Genomic DNA, 21,288 nt, shown 5'->3' on the forward strand with positions numbered 1-21,288 from the left:
TTCTGTTGTATACACACACACACACACACACACACACACACACACACACACACACATATATTTATAAAGTATAAAAAACATTGAAAACTAGGACATATTCTTTAGTAATCAACTGCCAAAATATGGTTCCTAATCTGAAGATACTGGAAGTACTTACTTAATTTAAGAAATGGCAATGAATGATTCATTTTATTCTGATAGTCTAAATCCTAGCAACACTGTACAGATTATACTTATATTTTGGATAAAAAGGGAAGATTTTTTATGATTTTAAAATAGGTTAAAAATAAAATTACTTCATATCTAATCATTTCCTTAAGAACATTTGCTTTACAATCATATTTAATCATATTTTTGAGATTTTAACTGACTAGTAAGGCTACAAATAGCTACAATATTCCCTAATAGCTCATAATAATGGAGCTTGATTTCATCAAAACTTATTTTCTAGGTCACACATCATAGGAGCACTTAATTACAATAATTTTGGTGCTATATTATATTTCATTTTGTATTCCTATTCTTTTTCGTGTAATTATATGCTATAAACCTATTTTAAGTAGGTAAATGCATTATACATTTCCTTTGTATTAGCCACAAAAACCTAGAGATAGTGCTAGGCACAGAGAAGACATCCAAGAAATAATAAGATGAAATTATAGAAATGATTAAAAGCACAGAGTAATTAAATAAAATTAGGCTTTACTTACTGAACTAAGGCAAAAGACTGGTAACATAGATAACCCCCAAATATAATTTGTATTTGGCTTTTAAATGTGATTTTCTATTTTAAATGGAATACATACATATGTTTAAGAAAGTCATAATATTTCAAAACTAAATAATCAAAGTCATATCACAGTGAAGATATGATAGAGGAAGCATCCATCTGGGAAATATTTCAGTTTCTCTATCTTGCCATATACATTAAATTCCCCCTGTGATCCTTATTTAATACTACAAACAGCTAATTCATATCTCAGATGTTGCACAAATTGCACTATCCTAAAGCAAATGAGCTCCTCTCTGTCAGACTGCTGCTTGGTGAACTCTCTTTCCTAAATTATGCTAAATTTAACTAATACTAAAATACTGTAATTTTAAAAGTTCATTAAGAAGGAAAAAATCCTGTTTATGGTAGAATAAAAGTAATAAAATGATGCATAAGCCAACTAGAAAGGTAGGAATGGATCAAGTTTTGAAAAGTTTCACATGCCAAACAGAAGAGTTTATACTTGTAGAGGTAAAAGGGTGCTAGTCACGGCGTCTATGGAATTGTGGGACGACGACATAGTAGTAATCGTATTCCTGGAAAATCACTTTGGCATTAGAGTAAAAGGCAGATTTATGTGAGAAGAAATATGAGGCAGGGAAATCAAAAAACAAACTACTCCAAGTCTTAGGTGAGAAGTAACAAGGATATAAACTAACGTGACTATGATCATTGAGTGAGTGGAGAGAAGGGGATTTTTGTGAGAAGTGTTATAAATAACAATAATGATAATTTTAAAAGATAATATTTATATAATACCTACTTAGTGCCAGGCATTGTACTAAATGCTTTACAAATATTTCATTTAATTCTCACTACAACTCTCAGTGATAGGTGCTATCAATACTCCCATTTTATAGATGAGAAAACTAAGGGAAACATAAATAAGTGACTTGTCCAAGGTCATAGAGAAAATCAAATGTTTGAAGCCATATTTGAACTCAGATCTTTCTGACTCAAGTCAAACACTCTATACACTGTGCCACCTCGCTGCATAAAGTAAAAGAAACAATAAAACTTGGCAAGTGATATATGGTACAGAAGAGTGAGAAGTCAAAGAAGACATTGGGCTTACAAATCTCGATGACTGGGAAAATGACAATGGCTTCAATAGGGAACTTTGGAATGGGGTGGATTTTGGGGAAAAGCTAATAATTTCTCTTTTGAATATATTGGTTTTGAATATTTATGTGACAATTAGTTCTAAGTGTTCCAAAGGCAGTTGTTGATATAAGGCTGACATTCAAAAGTAAGATGAGGGCTGGACATGTAGATCTGGGAGACATCTGCATAAAGATAAGAAACTAATTTATCTGTTTATTTTTAATAATAGCCTTTTATTTTCAAAATATATATTCAAAGATAGTTTTCAATATTCACTCTTGCAAAATTTTGTATTCCAAATTTTTCTCCCTCCCTTCCTCCCAACTTCTCCCTACACATCATGTAATCCAACATGTTAAACATGTACAATTCTTCTATATATATTTCCACATTTAAGATGATAGTTTAATGTCATGAAACCTGAGAGAGGAGAATGACCAATAGTACCAAATGCTTCCAGAGAAAACTGAGAAAAGTACATTAAATTTTATATTATTTTATAAGTGTTATTATTATTTTTGCTCTGAATTCCTGACAATCTGTGGGGTCTCTCTGCCCTTACTAAACCATTAAAAAAATGCACAGCAGAGAACAAAAAGAATGAATCATAATCAGGATAAGTTTTAATAGCAATGTATGGAATCTATTCTATACACCTTTTAAAAGTGATACAAAATGAATACAATTTTATATACAATCCTTTTGTTGTCTTCTGCTATCTATGAAATTTATAAAAGAACATAAAATTTTTAAAAAAGGGATGTTAGATTTGCTAATTAAGAGAATTAGTAAGTTTGGAGAAGGCAATTTCAGATGATGATAAGGTCTAGAACTCATATTGCAGTGATTATGAGCACAAGGGGAAGTAGAAGCACTGAATATATATTTTTTTTTTTCAAACATTAGCTAAGAAAAGCAGAGATGGCAAGATCTAGAGAGGTTTTTTTAGGAAAAGACAACACTTGGATGGGTTTATGGGCAGCAGAAAAGAAACAAATAGATAAGGAAAAATTGAAGGTTAGAAAAAAAGAAGGGATGATACTGAGGGCAATTTGATGGAAGAGATGAGACCAGTGGTACATGGAGAAGAGTTGGTCTTGACAAGAAGGCCACACCTTTATCAGAAACTAAAGGAGAATAGATAACAATGTAGATAGGAATTTGAAAAGACCTGGTGAATATAAATTATAGTGAGTACAATCTGTCTTGAGATAATCAATATAGCTGACTTATTTTTTTGTTACTTCAAGGGTTATAACACACTCATTTTACCCAAGATGTGGCCAGAAAATTGAGACAAAATTCAACATGAATTAAAAATAAACTTACACCGAGGAGAATTAAACAATGTTTTTCAGTTACAGATTAAATTAACATTTCTATTTTTAAATGATGAATTTAAAGGGAAAACAATGGTTAATTTCCTTTACCTAAAGAACCAAATAATCAGATATCCAGATAAAGAATATTACTTTTAAACAACCCCCATGAACCTGAAAAATTTAGAGAACTTACTGGTGTTCCTGGAGCTACACGAGAAACTATCACAGGCATCTTCTGATCATATCCACCCTTAGAAAATGTATTAAAGTTAGTGTCAAATTTATGAGAGAGAAAAATTTCTTAACATAAAGATAAGCTAATTCAATTACCTTTACATTGAATCCAAACCTTCCATTCTCATCAGGTTTCATTTTTATCAGAACAAGATTATCCTGAGGAATACCACCATTGGGCTAATTAAAAAAAGAAAAGAAAAGAAATTATGTAATTTCCTTTGAATTTACAAAAAAAGTGACTATATTTCTTTGGCCCAGAGATCCCATCATTCAATTAATCAACAAGATTTTTGTTCTCCCCCTTTTTTTGGCTGGGAGGGGAGGGAGGTAGTAAGTGGGTAGAGGGATAGTGAAGAGGACTGTTGTTTTTAAAGGGCTGAATTTCCTTTCTTATCTAGGGTGGAAAGGGCTAGTTCTGGACTTAGGCTGGATCAACCCTACTTAGGAAACATGGTACCCCTTGCTCTCAAAAGATTCTGAAATTAATGTCAAAATTAGTGTAGACATACACTCAACAGGTAAAACTCAGTGTAGCTTAGAACGTCTGATCAACAAGCAAACTGAGGTGATCTCCCTTAATAGGATTACGTGTATGTACCAATATATCCTGTGAATCAACAAATATATATTAAGGGCATAATATGTGCCAAGCAGTGTATTAGGTATTTCTCCTCCTGGGCTTCTGAAATAATATTTTCTTGATTTTCTTTCCACCTATTTCAGCATTCCTTTTCCAGGTTCCTATGCCAGATCATTACTATTCTACCTAGTCAGCATAGACGTCTGAAGGTTCTAACCCAAGCAGACTTCTCCTATTTCCTCTCTTTATGATCTGAAGTTCTACAAATTCAAACACATAAATTAATCCTAAATGTATATATTTAACTCTAAGTTCTCTTAAGAATTCCTGATAACCATTTGCTATTTATCTCCAATGGATGTATCACATGTTTTAAGATGCACATTTTAAATACAGCAGCAGTCTATAATGAACTTATTTTCTTTTCAGATAAAACCATATCTTCTCAAAAAGTAAATTTTTCTAATAAAGGTGTTGGTCTTCAGTCATTTTAGTTTTCTAACCCTTCATGGCTTCATTTTGGGGTTTTCTTGGCAAAGATAATGGCATGGTTTGCCATTTCCTTCTCCGTTTTGCTAAAGAACTCACCATATTTCTAGTCTTTCACCTTCCCAATTTCACAGTCATCCATGACTCTTCTCTTATTCATTTCCTAATCCCAATCAAGAATAAAGCCTTGTAGATTTAATCTCTCCAACTTTTCCCTTTGTCCTCTTTCCTATTCTTGGATAACTAGAATCTTACATCTCCCAAAGACTATGATAATAACTCTTCATCTAGTCTATCTGCTTAATGTCTCTCCTGTTCTCAATTCATTCTCTACATTGCTGCCAAAGAAAATTTAAAACAGTCATTGAATTGTCCTACTCAATATGTTCAGTAGTTCCTTATTGGCTTAAGAGAAAATAAAAAGTGACACTGAAAATCCTTCACAGTCTAGTTCCAATTTATACCACAAAATTTACTCACCAAATTGGCATGAATAAAATGTTTTCCTCTCTGTGTAATTTTATACAGGCTATCCTTCAGATCTAGGGTACTTTATTCTTACTCTGCCATCTTAAAATACTTAAGTTACTCCAGAGTTCAGCTAATATAACTATGCTCCTTCCTCTTAGAAGAAACCATTTTCTTTCCTTTCTCAAAATATCTGCTATTTGTGCATTATAATATGTTGTATTATTAGAATATAAGCTGTTAAAAGCACCTAACTGGTTCCCTTATACACAGCAGGGGTTTACATTTTTATTGAATTGAGTGAAAATGCTATCTTTGATATTCTTGATCCTTTTCTTGTGCCCTGTTATCCTTTCACTATTCTCTCCTTTTGATCATGATTTCCATCATCTTGTCTTTCCATCTTTCCTGATCCCTGATATTAGAGTGAAACTTTAAACTCAAGTATATGCTTCCCTCTTTATTAATGTATAATGAGACAAAACTGTCTAAAGAACTCAACAAAATGCTACTTGTTAAAATTCCAAGGTTAACAATCACCAAAGGCTCTGAGATAAAAAAGCAAGTCCCAAAAATATTGTGATTCAGGCATTTGGAAAATTTTACATAATTTTATGTAAATTTTACAATATAAACTTATCTAGGCCTGCCAGTGAGTTTTTTTTTTTTTATCAATTTCTTGATTAAAATTATAAGTTAATTTTATTAAAGTATCTTAATTTAAAAAATTTATATTCCATTGAAAAGCTATAGTTTTATTTTGGAATGAAATCAGCGTTTACATTCAATTTACCTCTTGATTTCTATGGTTCTATTCAAAACTCAGCTCAAATTTGATTTGTGAAAAGCTGTAATGGGCTGAGGCTCGAGTTGATGCACTGAGGACCCAAGCACGTGAGGCTAAATAGTAATTGGACCATATGCTTGGAGAAAGAATGGCCCCTGCCCACTCTTTGTGCAAGTCCTGATGTGTTGTATAGGAAATGACGACTTTGGTGGGTGGAGGCAGGGGAGTGGTAAGTGAAGAGGAAAGAGAGACTGCTGGCTGGCGGGGCTTGTCACAGCTACTCGCATTGCTATTGCAACCACTCCTTCACCTCCAATCCCCCTCTGCTAGCTGGCTTCCTGTCTGCCCATATTGCTATCGCAATCCTTCCTTACCTCTTCACTTCAATAAAGATTGAAGATTTTCCCCTTAACCTGAATTCCTGACTCCGGCTGATTATAAATACACGATCATCACAAAAAGCCTTTCTCAGTCTTCCTTACTGTTTCTTCTATTTCTTTATAAATATATCTATGTACATAATTATTGTATGTTGTCCTATTTATTTGATTTTGAGCTCCTTGATGATCAGGATTATGTTTTTTCTTGTTCTATCTTTTTTTTTTTCTTTTGTATTTCCAGTGGTCATCATAGTATCTAAAACATAGAAAGTGCTTAATGTTTGTTGAATGATTTATAAAGCACTCACAATGTGCTAGGAATATTTTATACAATAGGTATCAAAACATAATAATCCTAACCTCAAAGACCCTGAAATCTAATAGGAAGAATAAGACCTGTAAATAAGAGTTTCCAAAATTTGGCTGTATCATAAAATGGTTAGGAAACGGCAGTGCTGTATAGTTAGATCCATTTTTAAGATATACCATATGTTTTTAACATACAAATAACATGTTACACAGTAAAAAATATAAAATTAATACATGTCAAGTAATAACTGACTGTAGATTTTTCAGGTGAAGCAGGAACATCAAATGTTTCATTAATATGGTTGTCCAGATCTTGCTGGGAATGTGAGAAATGAATCTGGTTCCAACTATTTTTCTTAGATTGTTTAGGTGGTAATGCAGGAGGCTGCCCATCTTCTGAAGTCTCTTGAGATCTAGAATATAGAAGGAAAAAATGGGAGAGAGAAGACAGTTCCCTGAAAAATTTTTTTAGTAGAAGCATTAAGTTTTTTTTTTTTTTAAGGTCAAAAACATACAAGAAATCTTACATATTTCTAATATTTATTAGCGATGATTTCAGAATAATTCAGCACTATCTAAATGAAAATTCTTTAACTTTTTGCCTTATCTAATCAAATCCACTGCTGTCAAATTCTGGCTTCTACATATTAGTTTAATACAAAGTAAATCCGCATAAAATATATATTTTAAGGGGAAAAAAATCTTGAGTAAGGTAAAATATTTCATTGTCAAATAGGCAAGATAATTATATACATATATCATATGTATAGTGAAACAGAAGGTAGCAGTAAGAAAGATTGAGAATTGCCTTTTGCAAATCTAATTGAGCTGAGTCTTGAATGGAATCTGGAACAATTTTGAGAGTGCTTTTTTCTTTCCAATGATGTCTTCTTTAATTTTTTCTTCACTTTTTTTGGGGGGGTGGGAGTGGAGAGCGGGGGAAGAAGCAACTGTGGTTAAGTGACTTCCCCAGGATCACATAGCTAGGAAGTGTTAAATGTCTGAGACCTAATTTGAATTCAGGTCCTCCTGACTCCAGATCTGGTGCTCTATCCATTGTGCCATGTAGCTGCTCATATTTTCTTCTGCTTAAGCAGAAGAGTATTAGTATTTTGGGGGGAACCAGTTTGTACAAAGTGAGAAAGACAGCAACCAAGAATTCTGAGGTCAGAGTCAAGATCAGGGTCTAGAATGCCAGATCAAGCTAGAAGACACAGGCGAAGTTTAGAGACGTGTATGTAGATTCAGGGATTTCAGAAACTGAATCTAAACAAGGAATACTGGAAGAAGACTTGTCAAGAATAGATAGGTTCACAAATCAGTTCCAATAGAGCATTAATGAATTGAACCAGCTACACCCAGTGAAAGAACTCTGGAAGGTGACTATGAACCACTACATAGAATTCCAAATCCCTCTATTTTTGACTGCCTGCATTTTTGATTTCCTTCACAGGTTAATTATACACTACTTCAAAGTCCGAATCTTTTTGTACAGCAATATAACTGTATGGACATGTATACATATATTGTATTTAACTTATACTTTAACATATTTAATATGTATTGGTCAACCTGCCATCTGGGGTGAGGGGGTAGGGGGAAGGAGGGGAAAAATTGGAACAAAAGGATTTGCATTTGTCAATGCTGAAAAATTACCCATTCATATAACTTGTAAATAAAAAGCTAAAATAAAAAAAAAGGCTAGGTTCAAAGATCAAGATATGTAGGGAAGAGAAATAAGTAACAAGAAAGCTTAAGTAGGAGTGTATTTGAGGGATCAAGAATTCAGGATGGGTATGAGAAAAAGGGTGGGGAAAAGGAGGCTGAATAGGGAGAAAGGGAAATAGTTATCTTAAGATCTGAAACAGCAGTACATTCATTAAAAAAAATTTAAAGCTAACATTTGGAAGTACCTGGATCCTTTAAAAGGACAATCCTGACAATAATGAGGTAGATAGTGGAAACCATGATTTATTTATTTGTTTGTTTGTTTATTGCTGAGGCAATAGGGGTTAAGTAATTTGCTCAGGGTCCCACAGCTATGAAGTGTTAAGTGTCTGAAGTCCAATTTGAATTCAAGTCCTCCTGACTCCAGAGCCGGTGCTCTATCCACTGAGCCACCCAGCTGCCCCATTTCTGATTTTAAGAATAAAGAAACAGACTCAGACTAGTTAAGTGACTTTTCCACAATCAAATGGCTAGTAACTGGATAAAACAGGACTTAAAACCAATTTTTTGTCTCTATCTCTTGTCTTGTATCATAAACTGCATATGACTACTCATCCCAAGTAAACCTATTTCTGCTCTTTGCTGTTGGAATCTTAGTGTTAACTCAACTTGAAACAAGGTGATAACTCAAGGGAGATGTTAGAATCCTAATGTTAACTCAATGTAATTGATACAATGCTTGTGTTCACACCTTTACTCATTGGAATTCACACGTTTGGGGGATTTCAGGGTTTAGTATGAGATATCTGAATTCACACCTCCTTTGAAGCTCTTAGGGCCAGAGAGCACTATGGGAGAAAACCCATAATCCCATTCTCTCAGAAAAGTCATATATAAGCCCAGTCGAGAGAATTCATTGGAATTACATGGAGAGTGGAGCTGAATTGGAGGCTGAAGAAAGCAGAGGCAGAAGCAAAGGACAAAGCTGCAAGAGCTCTTGGAACCAAGCAGAGAAATAGGCCTCTAAGTTAACCGGGCTATATTGGAGACAATAAAAGATCTGAACTTTTATCACCTGGCTGCATTTGGGTAATTATTACTTTCACCTGCAACTAAGGCTGCCTCCAGAAAACCTCCCTGAGAAACCTGCTTTCTCCCAAAGAGAACTATATGTATATATTATATTTAAAAGAAGAAAATCACCACATTTTGGTGCCCAAACAAGGACTTGAACTCGCTCCCAGAAAGAACCATTATTATATTATTTTTTTTAATTTTTATTTAATAATTACTTTATATTGACAGAATCCATGCCAGGATAATTTTTTTACAACATTATCCCTTGCACTCATTTCTGTTCCGATTTTTCCCCTCCCTCCCTCCACCCCCTCCCCTAGATGGCAAGCAGTCCTATATATGTTGGATATGTTGCAGTACATCCTAGATACAATATATGTTTGCAGAACCGAACAGTTCTCTTGTTGCACAGGGAGAATTGGATTCAGAAAGTATAAATAACCCGGGAAGAAAAACAAAAATGCAGATAGTTCACATTCGTTTCCCAGTGATCTTTCTTTGGATGTAGCTGCTTCTGTCCATCATTTATCAATTGAAATTCAGTTAGGTCTCTTTGTCAAAGAAATTCACTTCCATCAAAATACGTCCTCATACAATATCGTTGTCGAAGTGTATAATGATCTCCTGGTTCTGCTCATTTCATTTAGCATCAGTTCATGTAAGTCTCGCCAGTCCTCTCTGTATTCATCCTGCTGGTCATTTCTTACAGAACAATAATATTCCATAACATTCATATACCACAATTTACCCAGCCATTCTCCAATTGATGGGCATCCATTCATTTTCCAGTTTCTAGCCACTACAAACAGGGCTGCTACAAACATTTTGGCACATACAGGTCCCTTTCCCTTCTTTAGTATTTCTTTGGGATATAAGCCTATTATATTATTTTAAAGAAGAAAAAAGAACACGACACTTCGCCATAGTTTTAAACACAGCTCCACCAAGCCTGGCATATAAAGACTCTCTGCACTTTCTCCAATTCATCAGCCACTGGACATGGAGGCTCTCTACGATGGTGCCCACTCCCAAGGTAAGCCTTTGTGGAAGTAGAGGTGGGCACGAACTCTTATGCTTCAATGGAAGCATAAAGTCACTCTAATAGATATTCTCTCTCCTAAGGTACAGCCTTTAAACAACCCACATCCTCTCATTCTGGGTGATTTTTATTCAAGTATTCTCATCAATCCTTCACTTATTCACAGATCTTTATCATTCCATCACAGGTGGCCCACATGGAAACCTTTCTCTGTATGTTTTAATACTCCACTACTCCAAAATTACCAAGGAAGAGAAAGAGCAGGGAGGAGAAAAGAATAAACATTTACTATGCACATACTATGTGCCAGACATAATTTTAAGTACTTTACAAATAGCTTATTTAAGCCTCACAACAATCCTGTGAGGTAGGTGCTATCATGATTTTCATTTTACAGTTGAGGTAACTGAGGCAAACAGATTCAGCGACCTGTCCATCTCATTCATCTCTTAAGTGTCCAAAACTGGGTTTGAATCTGTAGGCACAATATCTAATCTACTGTGCCACTTAGCTGCCTAAAAAGAAAAAAAAAAAAGGTCCAAATGTATAAATATAATTATAGCAGTTATTTTTGTTGTAGCACAAAAACTGAAAACTAAGAGGGCGCCTAACAACTGAGAAATGGCTGAACAAATTACAATGAATGAATTTATTATATTATTATGCTATCATTTCTTATAGCAGGGATGGGTTAAGAGAAACTCTGGAAAACTTCTTTGAAATGAAGGGAAATGAAGGAAAGTGAAGGGAACAGAATCAGAACAATTTATATAGCAACAAGAAAACTATGAGATAAAAGATTGCTTATTAGTTGAAAAAAAAATTAAATTAAAAATATAAGTACTAATGCTTCACTCAGGCTATCCATTTATCAGACTTTGTTCTTGCTCTAAATCCTGATCATAATTTCTTGGATATAATCTTTTATGGAACGTCTTAACTTACTTGTTTTAAAAATAGGCTACAACCTATTTGAACCTACCATAAGTTTTTATTATCCTCTGAGTCATCCATGATGTTAATTCTTCAAACTGTGGCATATATGATAAGTTATAAAAAATGACTAAAAGAATAAAGATGCTTTAAAAAAAAAGTTAGGTGTTTGTGTAGAATGGTTGAAAGCACTGTATAATTTTCCAAATAGAATTCAGTTTTTCATTTTATCCATTTCTAATCCATCTGCAATGTCTACCTAAGCAGGACCAATTTCATAAGCTGAAGTATCCATACATTTGGAAATATCTATCCAAAAGCATATTAAACTATAGACAATTAGGCATTCTTCATCCACTTAATTTTTCTGTGGATATCATTAGGTTAAACCTCACTACTGATTGGACTGTAAGATCATGATATGCTAGCATGATTAACTCAATTCCAGTTGGAACCTGTGGAAATATTCCTGAAATGTAGTCAGCACTAAGTAATGGGAGACTACAGATCAGGGCAGTTTAAAGGGTCCAGACCAGAAAATGAGGCTGGGCTGGTGAGATCATTTAAAGCAGAAGTAGGGAACTTTTTTTCTGCCAAGGGCCATTTGAAAATTTATAACCTATTCATGGGCCAAATAAAATTATCATCTTAAAAGAAATCAAACAATGGGAGGTTGTTGTCACCTGCAGTTGCCTTAGGAGGGCCAGACCTTCAAGCTATTCTGTGGACCTTATATGGCCCATGAGCCCATGAGCCCCACCCCAATTTAAAGTGACAGGCAGGAGAAAAGTGGAAGAACAATTAGTTTAGAAACTGAGCATGTGGGTACGGTTTATTTTTTTTTAAATTTTTTATTAAAGCTTTTTATTTTCAAAACATGCATAGATAATTTTCAACTGTCACCCTTGCAAAACCTTGTGAAACAGATTTTTTTCCTCTCCTTACTTCCTGGAAGTAATCCAATATGTTAAACATGTGTAATTCTTCTACACATATTTCCACAATTATCATGCTGCACAAGAAAGATGCAAATCAAAAAGGGAAAAAAAAATGAGAAAGAAAACAACTTGCATGCAAACAATACCAAAACAGTAAAAATACTATGTTGTGATTCATACTCAGTGCCCACAATCTTCTCTCTGGGTACAGATGGCTCTTTCCATCACAAGTCCATTGGAACTGGCCTGAATTATCTCACTATTAAAAAGAGCCATGTCCATCAGAATTGATCATCATATGATCTTGCTATTATTACGGTACTGTTTACCTTAAGGGTTAGAACCAAGTAAGAATCTAAGGGAATTAAGCTAATTTGGAAGATAATACTGAGAATAACAGTAAGTTACAGAAGTGTCAAACACATAGCCAAGAGGCTCCACATGGCACAAAACACTCTCAAGCATAAACAAAACAGACTAAAATGTAATTAATAACTATTAAATAAAAATAAATACAATACAGTAAGTAAAAATATAACATAGATAATGTTAGTATGTGATTTCTAAGTCAATATGCTTCCCCCAGAGGGATCTTAATATATGATTTAGTGACCCTTGTTTCTATTTTAAGTTTGATACCACTAATCTGAGGGGCACAGGTAGTCAGGATGGGAATTAACATTCAGGGAGGAGGATACTGATATCCAAGTATAAAGCACAAATTATGATTCAAACAGGTATAAGAAAGAAGGAAATAAACAGTTCAGGCTTTGACATGGAAAAAGGTCTCAAGAAATGGAATAGGTGGATAAATCAATATAGCAGAACACAAAGAGAACTGTGCCTTCTGTCCTCTGACCTTAGACAGTATTCCTGATTTGTTTAGGTAAAGGCTAGCAAGTCAGAATTACAGTACTCAGAGTATTTATCTAAGTGTTGGGAACTAAAATAGGGGACAAAGTCTTTAGGACAACCTCCATAAAGCTAACAAAGGCACCCTTGACTAGTTTATGATTGTAATGCCATTTTTCTTTTATTAAAATCACAAAAAGAAAGTAACGAGATAATCATATTATACAGTGGACAGAGGGATGACTTTGGAGTCACAATGACCTGGGTTTAAGTTCTGCATTCGACACATACTAACAGTATGATGACCAATTGGGAAGTTGCTTCCGGAGCTGTCTGAGACATTGAGAGAGCATAACTTTAAGCCACAGGAATTACAACAAATTTCTCACTCTAATGAAATTACAGGTACTGACCAAAAGAGAGAAAGACAGAGACAGAGACAGAGACAGAGACAGAGACAGAGACAGAGACAGAGACAGAGACAGAGAGAGAGAGAGAGAGAGAGAGAGAGAGAGAGAGAGAGAAACATATAATGACCAATTAGTTACCCTGAATTCTAAGAACAAACCCCTGACTGACTTGCAGTATTAACACAACAAAGCAATTAAATTCAAATATTTTCATGCCTTAAATTCCTAAGCAGTTATATTGATGCCTCTCCCCCCCCTCCCCGCAATAAATGACACTTTTTTTCCCCAAGCAGTTGTTATCAGTTATGTTTCTAAGAGATATATTAAAAGGGTACTCACAAACCAGCATAATCTGTACAGAAGCTATGTCTCTCCATTTAACATGTAGTCATTCTGTTGCTTACTTTAAATAAAAGATCTGTGTCTGCTTTAGCCAGTGATGAGTTTTAAAGGCAAACTAAAAATTATAATGGGGAATTATAATAGATTTAAAATAGTATCACTAAATAGGCCAATTCTAATAGTAGTTCCTATTTTGGGGTCAATGTAAAAAAATCTGTCAAGTGTAATAGGGTAAGGAGACATTGTGTACTTGGGAAGAGCAAGTTAGTGAAGGGAGTTAGAAGGGGGAGGGGGAACTCTAATGAAAAAAAGGAGGTTAAAGACTACTAAAAAAGTGAAGGTAGTGATGCGGGAAAGCTTGCTTTCTAGATTCCCACCCTCTCCTAGTTAATAATGTAAATTGCTCTTTAACTCACACATCCTGGTCCTTTTGAATTCCAATAGAAGATTTGGCCTGTTCCCAGCCCCACCCGTATATGAGCCAACTTTGGGGCTACACCCGAAAGCCCCTCGAGCTAAGTCTCCTATTATAAAAAGGCCACGCTGGGAACCCCTCTTTGCAGAGATTCCAAACATGGCTACCATGTGAGGACCCTCTGTCCACTGGACCCTCTGTCCAGTGCCCTCCTTATCTCTACCTTCTCCTATACTTTAACTTTGCTTATATAATAATAAACCTCTTTTATCAATCTAGCTCTCTGGGCCAATAAATGCTTTTATTGGGAACTCGCGCCGCTACTAGACCCCCTTGCGTCGAATCTGTACCCCAAACCTGCCACTAGACCTTAACCCTAATTTCATTTAGGTACCCCAAACCTAGACCTCAACATTTGGTTCCCTGACCGGGAACACTGGAAGCTAGATAATTTGGCGATCAAACTGGACCCCAACCTTTTCGGGGCGCACTCAGAACCAATCTGGGTTTTGAGCTGTTCAGGCAGTATTATTCCGGGAAGAATCTGCATTCTTTCTTTGGTCTCACTCTATCTCTAAAGGTAGTGGGGAGAATATCTGTGTTCTGTCTCACCCTACTTCCATTTCAGGTGAAAAGGCTTCTTTGATCTAGACACTCCCCTGCCTCTAAAGTCTTTTCCTGGAGCAGATGCTTTGCTTGAAGAAACTCCCTTTGACTAAATCCTTTGGAGAGAGAAAGGCCCTTCCTTTGCATCTCAATGCATTTCTAATCTTTTTTTTTCCGTCACCAGATAGTCCTGCTCTCCAGCAGGAACTGTTGAGACACGAGAGGAAGTGTCTCTTTAACACCACCCCAGACCAAAGAGTGGTCATGTGGCTGTTCTGGGGACCCCACCCCTCTCGGGGGTCCCAGGCCAGCGCTCTCTTTGCTCTGTTCTGGGGAGATAGCCGGAGAAACGTAAGAGGAGCTGTGTTTGAGCCCTTCTCCCACGCCACTGTTAAGAGCAATGGAGTCTCTAATGGTCAGGCTGTAGCCACGAGGAGAAAGGTCACTGAATTGGGGTGAGTTTAGAGAATGTCTCTGCCCACGGCAGCTACTCCCTGGACAGGGGTAAGCGGTCTTCCCTTCAGGTTTTGCTCTCCCAGCAAGATTTGAGGGCTTAGATGAGCTGCCCCGCCTTCAAGTTCCAGCGTGGAATCGCCAGAGGAGCCCTCGCCATTCAAAATGCACTGCGCTGGGTAAGATGGCATCTCTTTCTCCCCCACCCTTGTTCTGGCCTTTCCTCCCCTTCTTCCATGGAGTGGGGAGTGTAGAACTTGAGGCCTGGTTCGGACCTCTCCCATGTGGCTTGGCAACCTGCCGTTTAAATGCTCCTATCCTGTCCCCTTCTCGGGGTTACTGTACAGTGGGGAGATTGGGGACTCAATCTTAATCTTCTCAAATCTCTGGAAAGGTTGTCACCAACTTTTAAAACAGAACTTTGCTAGCAATTTGGACAAGTGAGCCGTGCCCCTTCCAGACCTTTACCTGGCTCTTAAAGCCACAGCTTCCAGCCCTCAGGACGTGTGCTCGTCCCATACATTTTAAACGGGACTCAGTTCCCTGATTTGGTCATCCTGCGTCTGTAGAAGCCTCAGAATTACGCTTTCGCATGCTCACTAGGCTGTCTACAAAGACGGGACTTTAAACTGCTCTCGGTTTTTTTCTTAGCCTCAGGGCACTACTTAAAACTATTTCTTAGCTGCTTGTGGAGAGATAACCTAGGTAATGCAGGCTAGGTCTGTCTGTCTCACACTTTCCTACCTACCCCTACAGGTGGGAACTCTTTTGCTCCTAGTTTTCTCAGTCCTAAGACCTTTTGCTCTTAGCACACCCGGTTCTATTCTTTTCTGGATTGGCATTCTATGTCCCTGCCAACAAAGGGTGTTTTCCTGGGCTCCAACCCTGGCCAGGTTGCAGCTTCAAGAAAGACCTTTGAGGGAAGGCGGGAGAATTGTTGGGAAGCAGACTGTCATGGCTCAATTCTTGCTCAAGTTACAGAAAATGTGGCCTGGATTTCCTTCTCCCCTCCAGGAGAACCTACTTCAAACTCAGGAAATGGGACTGTTTGTATGGTTTGTTTTGTTACACACCAGCTTGTGTCCTCACCCTGGCCTTGAGCTTGGCCTCTGGAGCCTTAGAGGGAGGAGCATGGGCAGCGAAGGAGGAAAGTAGAGAGTACAATTTCTAAGGTAACCTTGATGACCTGAACTGAAGTTACTGTATCACTCTGGGGTAACAGAGCCTAAATTCTAAGAAGAGGTCTGGGGTGCAAAAGAAGGTATGGGGGAGAACACGAGGGTTCTGACCCTAGGAAGAAAGGCATGAGGCAAATGCTTTGGCTACCTGCTGACAGGGAATAAAGATACTAAGAGGGGAAAAGAAGTGAGTCCCGTTCTACCCAATTTATTTTAGTTTATTTATTTTAAATATACATTGTTTTATAAATTATGTTGGGAGAGAAAAATCAGAGCAAAAGGGAAAAATCATGGAAGAGATAAAAAAAACAAAAAGAAGAGAATATAGCATGTGTTGATTTATATTCAGTCTCCTTAGTTTTTTTTTTTTTTTTTTTTTTTTTTTTTTTTTTTTGGGGGGGGGGGATACAGATGTCATTTTCTGTCCAAATTCTATTTGAATTCCTTAGGATCACTGAAAGACTGAGAAAAATTAAGCCTTTAATAGTTGATCATTGAGCATTCTTGCCGTTATTATGTATACTGTATTATGTAGACCAACTGTGTATTCCTGATTCTACTTGTTTCGCTCAGTATCAGTTCATGTAAATCTTTCCAGACCTTTCTAAAATTGGCTTGTTCATCTTAAGGAAAAGTCCACTTATTCCTATATTCTAGTCTTTTTAAAAGGAATAGATATTGGGTTTTATCAAATACTTTTTCTATTCAGATAATCATATGATTTTTGTTAGTTTGATTCAATAATCAAATAATCATATAATTGATTATGCTGATAGTTTTCCTAATAAAAAACTAAGCTCTGCATTGCTGGTGTAAAATCTACTTGGTCATAGTGTATTATCTTGGGGATGACTTTCTGTAATCCCATTGCTAATATTTTATTTAAGATTTTTACATCAATATTCATTAATATATAATTTTCTTTCTCTGTTTTCACCTACCTGGTTTAGCTATCAGCATCATATCTGTGTCACAAAAGGAATTTGGTAGGACTCCTTCTTTCCTTATTTTTTCAAATAGCTTATATATTATTGGAATTAATTGTACTTTGAATGTTTGGTAGAATCCACATGCAAATCCATCTGGCCCTGGGGATTTTTTCTTAGGGAGTAAATTAATAGCTTGTTCTATTTCTTTTTCTAAAAATGGGACTATTTAATTTATTTCCTCTTTTGTTAACCTGGGCAATCTATATTTTTCTAGATATTCCTCCATTTCATTTATATCATTATTGGCATTAAATTAATTTAATTTAAATTAAATAATAAAATACTGGCATATAGTTGGGCAAAGTAACTCCTAATTATTGCTCTAATTTCCTCTTCATTGGTGGAAAGTTCTCCCTTTTCATTTTTGAGACTAACAATTTGATTTTCTTCTTTCCTCAAATTAACTAAAGGTTTATCTATTTTGTGGTTTTTTTTTCATAAAACCAACTCTTAGTTTTATTTATTAATTCAACAGGGCTTTTTCAATTTTATTAATCTCCCCTTTTAGTTTCAGAATTTCAAATTTTGTATTTGAGAGTTTTTAATTTGTTCTTTTTCTAGCTTTATTACTTGTAAGCCCAATTCATTGATCTCTTTCTCTATTTTATGCAAGTAAGCATCTAGAAATATAAAATTTCCCCTTAAAACCTCTTTGGCTCTATCCCACAAATTCTGGTATCGTTATTATAATTCTGGTCTCATTATTGTCATTTTTTTGAATGATATTACTAATTGATTGTGTCTATGATTTGCTGTTTCATCCATTCATTCTTTAGGATTAGATTATTTAATTTCCAATTAACTTTTGATCTATTTTCTCCTGGTCTTATATTGCATATGATTTTTATTGCATCATGATCAGAAAAAAATGCATTTACTATTTTTGCCTTTCTGCATTTGATTTTGAGGTTTTTATGCCATAACACATGATCAATTTTTGTATAAGTACCATGCACTACAATCAGCTTGTTCATCATTTTTTATTTACCTTCATATACCACAGCTTGCTCAGCCATTCCCCAATTGATGGGCATCCATTCCTTTTCTAATCCTTCGTTTGCCACAAAAAGAGCTACTACAAACATTTTTGCACATGTGGATCCTTTTCCCTCCTTTATGATTTTCTTGGGATTCAGTCCCAGTAGTGACACTGCTGGGTCAAAAGGTATGCATAATTTGATAGTCTTTGGGGACATAGTTTCAAATTGCTCTCCAGAATGGTTGGATTGTTTCACAACTCCATCAACAATGCATTAGTGTCCCAATTTTCCCATCTCCCCTCCAACATTTATCATTATCCTTTCCTGTCATCTTAGCCAATCTGAAAAGTATAAGGTGGTACCTCAAAGTTGTTGTAATGTGCATTTTTCTTTTCTTTCTTTTTTTTTTTTTAATAACTTTTTATTGACAGAACCCATGCCAGGGTAATTTTTTACAGCATTATCCCTTGCATTCACTTCTGTTCCGATTTTTCCCCTCCCTCCTTCCACCCCCTCCCCCAGATGGCTAGCAGTCCTTTACATGTTGAATAGGTTACAGTATATCCTAGGTACAATGTATGTGTGCAGAACTGAACAGTTTTCTTGTTGCACAGGGAGAACTGAATTCAGAAGGTATAAATAACCCGGGAAGAAAAACAAAAATGCAAGCAGTTTATATTCATTTCCCAGTGTTCTTTCTTTGGGTATAGCTGCTTCTGTCCATCTTTGATCAATTGAAACTGAATTAGCTCTCTTTATTGAAGAGATCCACTTCCATCAGAATTAATGTGCATTTTTCTAATCAATAGTGCGGGGGCGGCTCAAATGCCCGGGCTAATTTGAGCTCGCTGGGAGACTCTTGGCAGTCTTGGGGGATTTGTCGCTCATAGGACGCTGTGAGGTCGAAATCCTGTTTTGTTTTGGCAAACGGTCCTCTGGGAGGGCCCTTTGTGACACCTTCTAGAGACGTCTAGGAAGGTTACGTTATAGAATGCGAAAGTTTTTGGGTTTTGCCATGAATTAGCTTTCTTAACTCTGGACAAGGTAAAAGACTTTTTTTCCTTCCTTATCTTGCAGTGGACACCCAAAGCCCTCGGTCGGGCTTGGGTCGTCGTTGGGAGCTCTAAGCTCTGGCACAATTCTTTAAGAATTGCTGCGGATTGACAAAAGGCCTTCTTTTGTCGGCTCTATCTCTAAGAGATACGAGGGAGGCTGCAAGGATTTGGAAGAATAAAAGTTTTTTACCTGTCCACACCCCATCCCTATGGAGATTTTAAGCTTTCTCTTAATGCAGAGACAAACACTGGGCTTGAGAAAAATGCCTCATTCTCAACACCTGAACTCAGATCTGAATAGATTAGCTGAATTCCCAATCTCTCTGGACAAGTCCATCCTTTAGCTTTTTTCTTTCTAATCCTGGGACTGATTGACACATGCCCTCAGGCAAAAGCTGTGAGCCAAAACACACCCAGCACTCTTGCCTCTTTTAAAGCTGAAAGACTCAGCCTAGTGAAACCTAGGACCCACCCACCACCTCAACTTTTTCGGGGTCCAAACCTCAATGTTTCTTCCACTCTGCTGCTAACAGCTGTTGGTTTCCCTTTAACTCTAACCTGAGACACTGAGCTCTTTTCTTCTCGGAGCAACTTCTGCCTCCTGTAAAAACATTTGGAGCGGAAGCGCCGTTTAATACAAATCTCTCCCAGACTTAGGCCTGTAGGTGCCCTGGGAACTGTCCGAGGAGACCCTAGTCTCTGTCCTGAGTTCGAGCAGGAGGAACAACGGAGAAACTGTGTCACACCACAGGGGCTGAATTGGCCCCCGGTCCTGCTCCCCGGTAGGGAATTGGGGTCTGGCCCTGTTTCCCTTTTTATCCCAGGACAGTCCCAACACCTCAGGGGCCGGTAAGCTGGGTCGGCAGTGCTGAGATACTTTGTACTCCCTCTGACCCCTTCCACCCCTCCCCCATAAGAGTGGGGAAAGTGGGGGGAAGGCTTAGGATCTTTGCTTATTGAGGAACCAACTCTTTTTAAAGAAAGGCAGCACAGTTAAAATATTTCTAAGAGCTTAAATTGCATTCTTATCTTAATTAGACATATAGTCCTCCAGTTTTCCCCTGACTTCTTAGTCTACACCCTGGACCAACACCGGGAGAAATTAGCTTTCCTGGAAATTAAGAGTGAAAGGGTTAAATTCGAGGCTACTTAACACTTTTTACTATAGACAAATAATCTTTTGCTCCCAGCATTTTCTCCTATTTCTCCTTGTTAGATGGGCCATCAGCATTTTACAGGCAGCCCACAGGAGGGATCTGATGCATCTCCTGCTGTCTCCATCTCCACCGTGGATGACACCCCGGTTTTAACCTGCTCCGGAGATCTGGGCTTCAACCTTTGGACTCTTCAAAGGCCCTTCAGCCTGGAGAACATGGGACAACTGACTGGGAATGACTGACCGGGACACACACCCCTTAGATGCACACCTGTCATCCCCAAACCCCACACCTCATGCCTCACCTCCTGGCATGAACCCCCAAATCTCTACGACCCTTGCCAGCTCGAAGCAGTTAAGAGGAGATCGGCGCCCCTTTTCCCACATGCCTTTGGAGGTGACTGCTTGAGGGGGGGGATGAAGAGGGGACCCCTGAACTTGGAAATTCCTGGAAGGAGAAAATCTTCAATTCTGTCTCACTAAGAGACTTTGCCCTATTTCTTTTTCCTTAAATGAATTTAAGTTCCAACTGCTTGAGGGGGGAATGATGCGGGAAAGCTTGCTTTCTAGATTCCCACCCTCTCCTAGTTAATAATGTAAATTGCTCTTTAACTCACACATCCTGGTCCTTTTGAATTCCAATAGAAGATTTGGCCTGTTCCCAGCCCCACCCGTATATGAGCCAACTTTGGGGCTACACCCGAAAGCCCCTCGAGCTAAGTCTCCTATTATAAAAAGGCCACGCTGGG

General features: G+C 37.1%; 1 protein-coding gene across 2 annotated transcripts in view; it reads right to left on the minus strand.

Moving 5' to 3' along the window:
- PTPN4 (protein tyrosine phosphatase non-receptor type 4) overlaps window positions 1-21,288 on the minus strand; it is a 196,370-nt gene that overhangs the window by 22,693 nt on the left and 152,389 nt on the right. For both annotated transcript variants that reach the window (XM_051985730.1, XM_051985729.1), the window contains exons 16-18: window positions 6,702-6,861; window positions 3,529-3,612; window positions 3,392-3,448 (exon numbers count right to left, since the gene is read on the minus strand). In XM_051985730.1, the coding sequence (XP_051841690.1) occupies window positions 3,392-3,448; window positions 3,529-3,612; window positions 6,702-6,861 (301 nt within the window). The remainder of the gene's footprint in view (window positions 1-3,391; window positions 3,449-3,528; window positions 3,613-6,701; window positions 6,862-21,288) is intronic.

The sequence above is a fragment of the Antechinus flavipes genome, chromosome 3 (assembly GCF_016432865.1).
Source record: "Antechinus flavipes isolate AdamAnt ecotype Samford, QLD, Australia chromosome 3, AdamAnt_v2, whole genome shotgun sequence".
Lineage (NCBI taxonomy): Eukaryota > Metazoa > Chordata > Mammalia > Dasyuromorphia > Dasyuridae > Antechinus > Antechinus flavipes.